Source organism: Spermophilus citellus (assembly GCF_964194105.1).
Source record: "Spermophilus citellus genome assembly, chromosome: 15".
In the NCBI taxonomy this organism is placed as follows: Eukaryota; Metazoa; Chordata; class Mammalia; order Rodentia; family Sciuridae; genus Spermophilus; species Spermophilus citellus.
The window spans coordinates 62,507,963-62,520,660 of record NC_138195.1 but is presented as its reverse complement, the minus strand read 5'-3'; the positions used below and the strand labels follow the sequence as shown (position 1 = coordinate 62,520,660).

At 35.0% G+C, this 12,698-nt stretch overlaps 1 protein-coding gene across 8 annotated transcripts in view; it reads left to right on the top strand.

The window, feature by feature from the left end:
- CPEB3 (cytoplasmic polyadenylation element binding protein 3) overlaps positions 1 to 12,698 on the top strand; it is a 188,704-nt gene that overhangs the window by 102,969 nt on the left and 73,037 nt on the right. For all 8 annotated transcript variants that reach the window (XM_081268702.1, XM_081268701.1, XM_081268700.1 and 5 more), the window contains 2 exons: positions 8,904 to 9,071; positions 10,831 to 10,920. In XM_081268702.1, the coding sequence (XP_081124828.1) occupies positions 8,904 to 9,071; positions 10,831 to 10,920 (258 nt within the window). The remainder of the gene's footprint in view (positions 1 to 8,903; positions 9,072 to 10,830; positions 10,921 to 12,698) is intronic.

Sequence of the window (12,698 nt, the reverse complement as noted above, 5' to 3'; positions counted from 1 at the left end):
GGGCATTTAACCACTGAGCTACATCCCAGGCTCTTTTTATTTTTTATTTTGAAACAGGGTTTCACTAAGTTGCTAAGGGCCTTGCTAAATTGCTGAGGCTGGCCTTGAACTTGCTATCCTCCTATCTCAGCCTTCTGAGTATTTGGGATTACAGACATGCACCACTATTCCCAGCTTCTTCCAATTAACATTTAGACTTGCACCAAAAATGTATAAAAAATAAACTTGCTGATGTGTTACTTCATTCTACCTATGATTAAGACTAGAACTCATATTCTATGTGTTACACGTGCTTATAAATCTTTTAGGAATAGAAAGTAATGGAAATATATGTGAAAGTTTTGAGTTCTATCAGCAAGAATTAGGCCATTGGAATCTTACGCCTTACTTGATAAACCTGGAAAAAGTTTCCTGAAATAGGTAGAATTTCACGAACTATTTGGATGATGGAAGAGGAATGTGAAGCAAGCATTCTAGTATGTTATTCAACTGAGAAGAAAGCTTTAGAGGTGGGATTGGCATGACCAGATGCTTGGAGCATATGTTCCTGAGTGTGTGCATGGGGCCAGCTGGAGAGGACAAGTTGGCAGTGAGAATGGTCTATGCTTCCTTGATGAATGGTTTTTGAAACAAAGGATGAGACTCTTGGACATAGACATTGAAGGCTTTTGAACTAGAGTTTCCTGCCTACACTGCAGGAAACTTGGGCATCAGCTAAAGACTTGGATGGAAGTGTTGAGGGTGCACACCAAATACTTGTAGTAATATAGGTAAAATAGCAGTAGAGAAGGAGAATAGATGTGAAAGTTAATATCAGCTTTATGTATTTATTTAGTTTTTTCATTGATATCCATTTTTATTTTGTTCCAGAAGATAATTCCTTTTTGTTGCACCAACGAATCTCAGCATTTTCTTTTAGGAATATTCTTTCTTTAACAAGCTTTAATATGTGTTCTCATATACAATTGTAATCCATTTTGAAACAAGTCTTTTGAGTAGTGTCATCCAAGATCTTTGTGTACACATTTAATATATGTTGTATTTTTCATTTCACATGGTGTGAGATTTTTTATTGTTGTTATTTCTGTATGACTCTTGTCTGTATGTGTGTGAACTGAACATGTTGGCTGTGCCAGTGATTTTTTTCTTTTTTCTATTTTGGTGCTGAGGACTGAATCCATGGCTTCATGCATGCTAAGTGTGTACCTGCCCTATACCAGTGCTCCTGATATTGAATGGGATTTCCTAGTTATAGAGCAATAAGGAAAATATAATTTTTTTGAAATACTGGAGTACACATGCTAAGCAAGTACTTTATCCCTGAACTACATCGCTAGCCCTAAAAGATCCTTTGAAACAATGTACATCAGCAAATATAAAGAGTTATTGTTACAAATGTGCTTCTGCATATACTTAGTTCATGAAAATCTACTGATATTAATTAATGACTTAATTGATAATTAAAGTTCTAAAGTACAATAAAACAAACTTGTATACTGAGTTGAGGTCAAGTCTTTCTGTCAAAAGTCTGCTCAAGGGAGGAATGATAAGTTATTCTGAAGAGATCATGGTACAAATATGCCATCCTACAAATTCAAACCAGTTATTTGAGCTTGTTTATTTAAAGATATGGATGGTTCTGGAGTAAAACATGGACATAATTTGAAGAGCTTCCTGATTGTTCATGACTGTAATATCTTAAAAATGGTACTGCTCATCCTAGTAATAGGAAGCTTTGAGCACAGAAGATAGTGAGGGGAATAAGATCACTAGTTTTTCACTTTTGTGGGAGGAGCCAAAAGAAAGAATGAAGGGGGAGTTCTAGACCTTCCACCCAAAGTCCATTCATGAAGTGTTTGTATGCCTACACTGTAATCTCTAAACATTGTCTCTGGCCTTTTTCAGTGTTCACTCTAGTAAAAGAAAGAATCAACCCAAATAAATGAAACAAGTATTTTTATTCTTAAAAGTTGTAATAAGTACCAGGCAAGAAAGAGTGGAGGAATTCCTTTAAGGAAGGAAAGTTACCTCTGAAGAGGTGATACTTACACTGAAACTCAAAGGATAGAGAGACATGTGTCTTAAATTTATTTTTATTATGGAAAATTTCAAACATACACAAACAGAATAGTTTAGTGAACCCTGTTGTACCCATCACTTGGCTTCAATGATTATCACTATTTTTGCCCATTTTTCTTTCACTTATTTGCTCTTCCTTTTTTCCCTGGAATGTTTAAAGGAAATTCCAGGCATTATAATATGGGTATTTTAAAAGGGAAAGATTGAAGGAACTGCATGTGTTAAAGGATTGAGGGAAGGTTGTGATACATGCTGCAACATAGATAAACCTTGAAAAGTTTATGCTAAATCATAAAAGGTTACATATCATGTGATTCCTTTTATGTGAAATGTCTAGAATAGAAAAACTATGGAGACAAAAAGGAGATTATTGGTTGCCTAGATGTTGGGGGAAGATGGAGAGTGACTGCTGGTGGTTTCAATTGTGAATTGTATGACACGTGAATTATATTTCACTAAGACTTTCTTTTTAAAGGCTTGAGGCAAGAAAGGGTTTCCTTTAGAATGACTGAATCTTGGTGGATGAGGGAGGAGGGTGTCTTAAGATGAGTTTGGAGGAAGGAAGGGAATTTGATCTTGCTGGACTTTAGCTTCTGGTAAGGATTTTGAGCTTGGTCCAAGTACAAGAGGAAATCTTTAAAGCAGGGTCAAGTGATTGGATTTATGTTTTTGAAACAGCAGTCTGATTGCTGCTTGGAGTGGAGTGGGAAGAAAAGTGGGTTACCCATTTAGGAGATGATGTCAGTAGTCTAGGCAAAAGAGAATGGTAGTTAGCATAGAGTGATGGCAGTGTGATTGGAAAGAAGTAAACAAAATAAATATTCTGAAGAATAGAATCAACAGTGGTACTTAACAGATGACATAATTTTGATGAATGTGACAAGTAAGAAGAAAACTAAAAAATTGAGGTTCTGACTTGAGCAATTTTAGACAAATATGATGCCACATATTGAAACTGGACTGGGAAAGAATAGGTTGAGGGAAGATATCAAGAGTTCACTTGTAAATACATTAGATTTGTGGTGTATACTATATATATTTTAATACAAGATAAGATCTAGTTTTTATTCTTTTGTGTGGTACTGGATATTTAACCCAAGGGAGTTCTATCACTGAGCTACACCCTTAGGAACCCCCCTTTTTGAGATGGCGTTTCCCAGGCTGGCCTCTATTTTTTTTTAATATTCATTTTTTACTTGTAGTTGGACACAATACCTTTTTTATTTATTTATTTTTAATGTGGTGCTGAGGATCAAACCCAGGGTCTCACATGTGCAAGGCAAGTGCTGTACTACTGAGCCATAACCCCAGCCCTGGTCTCCAATTTTCAATCCTCCTGCTTCAGCCTCCCATGTTGCTGGGATTACAGGCATTTACCACCATGCCTGGCTAAGACCTATTTTTGTTATGTAAGATTTCTGTGTGATATGGGGGATTCTGCTGTCTTCAGAGATTTGAAAGCCTTTCATCTAGTTCAATTGTGTCATTATGCAAATACAGATAAGTTGACTGTCTTGTCCAGAGTCACAGACTAGAGCTAGGCTGAAACCTGTTTTTACTTTCAGGAAGATTTTGTTTTGATTTTTTTCTTTGTGTGTTTTGTTTGTTTTGAGGGAGTCATGTCTCATAATCCATTTTTCTTAAACCCAAGTAACTGATTTCTGAACTACTTGCTAGGCCAAGATGAAAATGGTCAGACTTAGAATGGAAGGGTTAGGCCAGAAGTGCCTTGGAGCTGCTGGAGTCGTAGCAGGAGCTCAGAGGTGCATTTGAGCATATTTGGCAGCACAGCATTTATTTTCCCATGATTTGCTATAGGCAAGGGAGACTTTTAGGGAAGAATTGTCTTGGACAAGGCTTTCCTTAACTAGTGCTTTGTAGGTCTTCTGTGCAACACTTTTCTTCCAAAGCTCTATTAGTTTTAAGTCACCACCACATTCAAAGAACATTTGTCCGGAGGCTGAGGTTGTGGATCAGTGGTAGAGCTCTTGCACCGGCATGAGCTGAGAACCTGGGTTTGTTACCCAGTAACAGGGGGGAAAAAAGAACAAATTGGTCATTATCTTTGATTGTTAGTCCAACTTCTGGATAAAAGATTACATTCTGGGTAGCAAGTGAGAATAGATATTAGAGAAACAGATCATTTGTGGAAAGTTCAATGACCAAGTCACAGCATTTGAGAAGTCTTTTTCCTCCTTCTGTTGAATATAAATATTTTCTGTGGCAATATCTTGAGGTTCTAAAGCAAACTTATATACTCTGCACGTAAGAATATAATTTGGGGGGTAAGTAATGTGGCTTGTTTAAAACATTTTGGTCTTGGGGAATGTTTCCTTTAAAGAAAAGAAATATGCCAGAAAAGCACTAGTTAGTACTTTAGGGGCATAATTTAGGTGTAGCCTCTTAACGTTTCAGTTACTAGTAACACTTATGTGGGAATGAATTTTAGCAGTCTTCCAAGGGATGATTTATCTTGAGGATGGCTTTTGTGCCAACCAAATGAATGTGTGAACACCAGCTTCACAAGGTTCACTGGACAACTCAGAATACCAATGTGTTAATTTATTGTGGAGATTGATTTATATAGAAGCAAAATTTGTCACTAGTTCAAAAGTAACCCTTTTATACTAGCAAAGTGCCAGATTTATTCACAGAATAGCCTCTCAGAAGCTTTTAATTAGAGCAGAGAGAAATAGATGGTTTTTAGGCTATGGAAATATCAGATGAACTAGTATTCTGTTTTGCAAAGGAATCATCCTACCCACTATAGTAAAGTTCTGCAATCTCCTATTTGTTTGTACTATCAATTCGTGATCTACATTTGTGTTGTTGTTGTCATATTTAGAAAAAAATATTTTTTTATGGTTCTGGGGCCTCTTACATGCTATGCAAGTATTCTACCACTGAGCTATAATATCCTCTAGCTCTCATTTCTATATTTTAATGCTTTCTGTAGGCTTTAACTTTTTATTCCACTAGCACTTCAGGCAGTCATGTTATAGTAAGGTTGATTATGTTATACATTTTACATTCTAATTGTGAGAATATGCTTTCCTTAACTTAAATGAACTTGGATGTTGAGAAAGACCCCATATACTTCATATAATATCTCATTCAGTGACTGCCCTGTTGCAGACAGATGGATATTAATCCATTTAATTGGTTCTTAAAATTGAGCATTAAGAATCTTTGGGGAAATTTGTGAAAATGCAGATTTTCAAGTCTCACATCCACAGATTCAGTTTAGTAGATTCGGGGGTTGGGCTCTGAGACCTATATTCTTTGTTCCTATTCACAGAGAAACATCATTTATATGTTAATTATTATCAGTTTCATTTGCAAGGGCAACTTTATTGCTAAGGTTTGTAGTACTCTAAATACTAAAAATAAGACTGAGGTTTATAAAATCTTGGGAAGTGTCTTAACTACCCATAACCAATTTTAAAACTGTCTACAGTTTTACAACTCTTGCTTTTACTTTCTTTGCCAAAATACTCTGGGGAAGCTGTGGTTTGTTGGTCATGAGAAAGGTTTTCTTTGTTCAAGAATGTCTTGAACATCTGCTGCTGTTCCTTCACTATTCTCGTTCAAGACTTCCTCATTTCTCATGGATGGTCAGTCACAGATTTCTGCAGAATCCATCCCTCTGCACCCGCCCCCCGCTTCCATGTGTTGGAGAGGGGTTCCAAATTACCAATGAAGGTGACAGAATCTTTGTAGGATTTGGGATTTAACCTGTCAGAGGTATCTCAGAGAAATCATTTTGGCAGGACAGAAGATGGACTCAGTGGGAATATCATAGTTCCCAGGGAGTGAGTGTTAATCAAAAAAGGCTGATATTTCAGCTAGAAATATTGAATTTGAAAGCGGGAAAATTGCCTATTGCTTTTGTAATACAAAGCATAGAGCATAATGCTTGAACAAGTAAAAGTGATAGGAAAGGTCTGTTTTCTAGGACATGGTCACATCTCTTTCATTCTCACGCCCCTCTATTATTTTGAGCATATACTTGTTGTGGCATGTTTTTACACAGTGTTGTCCTTCCTTGATTGCCACCTTCTTCTAAATTGGTCCCTATCTTAATGGAGCTTATAGTTTAATGGGGTTGGAAAAAGAGATACTCAATAAAAATCACACAATATAGAATGGCATTTGGGGAAGTATTAGGAAGCCGTATTATAGGATGCTACGCATGGATAGAAGACAGTATCTAATCTAATCTAAAGACTCTGAAATGTTCCACCTGAGAAACTGACTTTTCAGCGGAGACCTGAAGAATTAGTGGGAATTAACTAGGAAGCTGGGTATTTGAGAAAGGAGTTTTTGTTTAGAGGCTAGAGAGAACACCTTGTCCTTAGCACCTGTGGTAAGGAAGAACAGTCAGGAAATACAAAGGAGGTCTGTGTGACTGGAGGCTAGTGAGCGAGAGGGAGAGGCATCAACTGTGGTGCAAAAGAGGTAAGCAGAGACCTTGCCCTTCACGGTGAAGTTTTTGTCCTTTATCCAAAAAGCACTGAGGAGTCATTTGACAGCTTTTGAAGATGTGAGTATGGAGTGTAATTACATGATCCAATTAATGTTTGAAAATGGTGACTTTGGCTGTTTTGTGGTAAAAACATTGTGGGGTACAAGGGAGAAATTAATGGAGTGACAAGGCTGTGTGTGTATGCACCTTAGACTGGGAGTCCAGGACAGCGATGATGTTGATCTGCCATTAGTACTGGGGATGGAAAGGACCTAAAGGAAGATTTTCTTTTGGAGCTTTATTGAAAAATGGGTTTGACATTTTTAACATTTGGAATATAAGAGGGGCCAGAAGGTGGGAGAGAGAGAGGGAGAGGTGTGTCAAGAATGATTCCTAGACTTCTCTTTTGAGTCAGGTTTGGATAATAGTTTTATTGAAGTTTTAGGGGATGCTCAAGAGGAGTAAGTTTGGAGGGAAAGATTGAGACCTCTTTTTAAAGGTCCTTTCTCTGTAGATTATTTTTCTTTACCTCAGAATTTCCTACCCCCATAAGATTCTGCTCAGAATTGCCTTCCTGTGAAATCACTCTGCTGGTCTTCCCCCCTCATCTTCAGGAGAGCAGTAAATTGTGCTCTAGTATTACGTGACCTCTTTTCATATTTCTCTCTATTTTATAATTATTCTGTACTTGACTATTTCCCTCAGCAGACTATTACTCCTTTGGCAGGGAAGTATCTCATTTGGGGCTCTTGGAACATGAATCAATATTTCCTCTAGTGTTTTCCATTGTGTTTTGTATTTATGGACTTCCTTTATCTTAAATCCGAGTAATGCTGAAGAAGCTTAATGTTTCTTTACTGCAGAACTGTTCAAAGCCTTTTATTTTCTAATGTGAGTTGGAAACTCTGGGAAGGGAATAAAGTATGCAGTATTTTCCTAAATTATTTAGTACCTCCTCCTGACCCAGTTTGGTCTTATGATCATCTCATGTCACTAGTGTGGAGAATAAAAGGTGGGAATACAAACATTCTGTAGGAAATGCTGACCTGGACATGAATTTGATACTAAGTCTGTCTCTTTGTAGCTAAACTGGGAAGAGCTGAACAAAAAAATTCTATAGGTACCCCCACATTTGGCACTTTTATTTATTAACTCATAACATGAAAACAGTGCCTTTCTTGCACCACTTGGGTTGTTCATAAAGTAAACACAGTTATATTAGCAACTTTTTTTTTTTTTTGTAAAAGAAATGTTTAGTATTTTTCTCAGGTTGTTAATATTCTGTTTCATAGCGAGTTGTCTGTTGTGGTATAAAACCTAGGTTTCAGGGAGATATAGACAGGATAGACTAAATGTGGAAGAGATTTTTTTTCTTGTTTTTTGAAAAATATGAATTTATTTTAGAAGGACATTTTTTTCTTTTCTTTTTTTCAAAGGTTAGAGTTCTCAAGATAGTTCATTCCATTTGAACCTAATGGAAAGTTTCACCAGGAACTGACAGATTCAAACAGGAAATGTATTTGTTTTTAAACTTAGATTTTATTTTGCAATGCCAAGTGGCATTATTATGTTATACTTATTAACAGAACCTAACTTCTGATATCTTCCTTATAGTCACATGGAGTGGGTAGATGCCTTGGCTCTACAAAATTTACTTGGCTATGGAGTTAATAGTGAAAATAATTCTGTAGTCTATTTATTTTGAGTGATATAAAATACAGCTTAGATTAATAAGGTTAAGATATCCTTACCATATTTATATCTTTATTCCCACATCTTAATTTATATGTGTTCATTTAATTGCTTTGCCTTATATTATTGCACAAGTTTGTTTTCAAATTGAAATAGCTTGGGATGACAGGGAAACCTTGATCTTTAGTTCTGCTATTAGATGAGAAGTTATTAGCCTCCATCATCAGTTTAATATTCCCTTAGCTATCAAGGCCACTCTTTATAACCTCTGAGGTCACTACCAAAAATAGATAAAAATCTGTGAACAAATATTATATTTTCTTTTTATTTTAACAAGTAACTGCATAAAAGAAAAATAACTGCTAAATATATTCTTAGCAGCTGTGATGGTGACCATAGGAGTAAAGTGTAATGAATTTTTAGCAAGGAAAACAGCTGCAATTTTGATGCTTCTTCCTTAGTATCAATCTAGTATTCTCCATGCTTTATATCCTTACACAAAAATAATGATTTAAACTTTTCTACATGGGTACTCTTCAGTTGTATATTCTATTGGAAAAGCAAACAGCTCAGGACACACTCGAACTTTGGGCTTCTAATAAAGCAATGTAAGAAAGCTTTGTGTAGAAAATCATTCTAATTATAGAAACTCCTACATTGATTTCAGGTCGATCTTCTCTCTTTCCCTTTGAAGACGCCTTTTTGGATGACAGCCATGGTGATCAGGCCTTGTCATCTGGCTTAAGTTCTCCTACTCGATGTCAAAATGGGGAAAGAGTGGAACGCTACTCCAGAAAGGTGTTTGTTGGAGGCCTTCCCCCTGATATTGATGAAGGTACGTTGTGTACAGACTTTATAAAGGCTGAATTATGTCATCTGACCCTGACTCTTTTCTTCAGGTTAGTTTTTGGTCATTTGTATCTTAAATGTGTTGGAGGTGAGAATGTTTGATAAATGAGGAAGTAATAGATTACATACTTCAGGGTCTGTTGTTCATATGTGGCAATGCAGCCATCCCCCAACAGCTTCCACTTCCTACTTACTAATTTGGGCTATATATTAAAATAATAATGAGAATCAGTACTTATGACACTCCTACTTTAAGTCCATCATTGTGCTGAGTATTTCATAAGTAAATATATCTTATTTCCATTTTATAGATGAGAAAACTGAGAATCCAAGAGAAATAATTTGTCCAGGATTATGTAGGTGTAGTTAAAAGGGTGTGGTTAAAACTTAAAATAAGTCTGAGTAAGGAGCTTTTGTTCATGTCCATCATACCATCATATATATATATATATATATATATATATATATATATATATATATATAAATTAATCAAAAGCATATTTCCCTTTACCTTTTTATAAGAGTGAAGACAGATTAACATTTTTCTTAACAATAGTTTTGAGATACTACCAGCTCAAAAGAAAAATAATTTTTCATTTATGCCTAAACCAGTGAAAATATTTATTTTATCACATAATAGTTGTAAATAAATGTTTGTTAAATTACAAATGAAATGAAATTGTGACATAGCTAACTTAAAGGAGAAAAACAACTCTAGTTCCAATAGGCTTCAGCTCTGTTATAAAAGAGTTATTAAAACAGATTTGTTTTGCAAGCATTATTCTAGCTATGATTCTTCTGTAATTTATCATGATTTCCTTTTTTTCATAATTAGAGAAAAATCTCTAAAAATAGTTTTATTTTAGACTTACTGCATTAAAGTTGTACAGATCTAGAGACTTATTTTCCTCCAAAATGTTTTCACATCTGTGTTAATAGCATCTGTCAATTAGATTTCCTTTAAGATAAATTTTTATCATGAACTAAGAAATTGGCAACCTAAACCTTAGGAGGAACCAGGTTACAACCTTCTGCTCTGAGTCAAATATCAGAATAAGATAAACTTGAGCTTGAACATACTTTATAAACAACCAGAGATATGAAAAATTATTCTCTATATGTGTAAAAACAAATGCAATTTATTCTGCTGTCATTTATTTTAAAAAATCAATTTAAAAAATTTTAAAAATAAAATATATAGTATGCAGGTATTAGAGAAAAAAAGAAATCTTAAATGGCTTTTAACATTTTCTTATTACCAAATAGTTACCTACTTATTGCCCCGATCTTCATCAAAGATTCATATTTATTTCTAATATAATACTAGCGAATCCATACAAGTGAAAGTATATATTAAATATTTTCTGTACCTTTGCCTTTTTTCTAAAAACAAAAAACATTCCTATTTTTAGATTCTTCTTTTTACTTGACAGAGGAGTTACCTTAGTTAATACTGGATTTTTTCCTTTTGAGTTCTTTATATCAAATTTATTGGCAGTAGAAGGTAGTGAATTATGGTTAGAAACACACTTTACATGGTAAAAAGTGAATAACCAAATATTTACTCAAGCAGTGGTATTTCACTTAGTAGGTTTGACTTCTTTAAAAATGCTTTAGAAAGTAACTCTCAAAACTTGTTTTTTTTTTTTTTTTTAATAAAAAGACGTGTTTTGGGCTACTCTGATTGTAATTCTTTTTTTTTTTTTCTCTCTCTCTTTTGCTAACATTCCTTCTTTATTTTGTAGATGAGATCACTGCCAGTTTTCGCAGGTTTGGACCTCTCGTGGTAGACTGGCCTCACAAAGCAGAAAGCAAGTCATATTTTCCTCCTAAAGGTAATGCACTTAAATGTCCCCACTGTCAGCCTCTTACAGAGGGACTCTGCTAGTTTAGGGTAAGGCAGCCTTTTAACTCTTGAAATAGCCTTTTTTTTTTTTTCCTAATTAGGAAAACATTTTAACATCGATTATCTTTTTGTGTCTCCCACTTGAAAACTCTTCCCCCAGGAGTACACTGATTGTTTCATGGCCCTATTTTATTGAAAGTGAGATTCTGTGAATCTGTTGTGAATGAGCTTTCTGCTAACTTTTCATTATTTTGATAGTAAACATTTAGGATTTTGAGTAATATCAGCAATGGTAGAGGAAAAGATTGTTAAGATCAAATTTTTTTTGTGTCTCACAGTTCTATGGTTTTATAAATCTTATAAACTCCAAACTTGAAAACCTAGTGGCTGAAGAATGGCATTGAATGAAATTATCTTTATTCATGTCTCTATCTTAAGTGACTTAGCCTGTTCTATGGGTGGAAGATGAACTAGCAAAAGATTCTTCATATGATCTTTCTTCCCTTGTTTGGGGTAGGCTCTTTTGATAATTGATGAGGGATGAAAATACATTGCTTTGTCTGTTCATGGTTTATAATTTCTGCAGAAATTAGGGAACTCTTTTGGTGATAGTCACTCTGAGCATGCTCTTACATTTATAAAGAAGAGTACTTGGAGTTAAAGAGAAAGTTTTCTTCTGGGTTGTGTTCTGTAGATCTGTTTGAGTGATACCTTTCATTTCTAAAATGTGGCTTTTTGTTTGTATTATCATATAACATTACTCACCACAAGAAGGTGGCATCAAAATACTCTCCTTCCTATACCTTGTACAGGAATCAAATTAGAGCTTAACTGAATAAGAGCCTGGGCTACTTAGTGATACTCGGTTTCAAATAAAGTGAAAAATAAAAGGGCTGGGAATGTAGCTTATGATAGACAGCTTGCCTAACATGTGTGAGGTCCTGGGCTAGATCCCCAATCCCACAAAAAAAATAAAAATAAAAAATGAAGATAACCTGTTTTGTGTCCTAATGGTAAGCCCAAGTTTCTTTGGAACAGCTTGGTCCAATATAATAGCCACACATAGCTAATGAGCACTTGAAATGTGCCTGTTTGAATTGAGATATGGTATAAGTCATAAAATGTACAATGTAGGGCTGGGGTTGTGGCTCAGAGGTAGAGTGTTCACCTAGCATTGTGAAGCACTGGGCTCAATCCTCAGCGCTACATAAAAATAAAATAAAGACGTTGTGTCCACCTGTAACTAAAAAATAAATATTTAAAAATACATATATATACACAACAGACTTCAAACATTTTGTTTTTTAAAATGTAAAAGATCTCATTACTAATTTTGTTTATGTGTTAACATAATTTTTGATATATTGGATTAAAACATTAAAATTAGCTTTGCCCATTTCTTTTTATCTCTAAGTATAGATTCTGGAAAGTTTAAAATTACATATGTGATTCATATTTCTTTTAGACAGCTTCCTCTAGAACAAGGATAAATAACTACCTGTTTTGTATGGCCTGTGAAATAAGGATTAATTAATTAATTAATTCATTCATTCATTTATTTGGTAATATTAGGGATTGTACCTAGGGCATTATGAACTAAGCCACATCCCTAGACCTTTTTATTTTGATTTGAGACAGAGTCTCACTATATTTCCCAGGCTGGCCTCAAACTCAAATTAGAGTTTAACTGAAGAAAGGCAACAGATCACACATTTGAGCCTCCCCAGTTGCTAGTATTATAAGCCTTGTGTCACTGCACCCCACTTG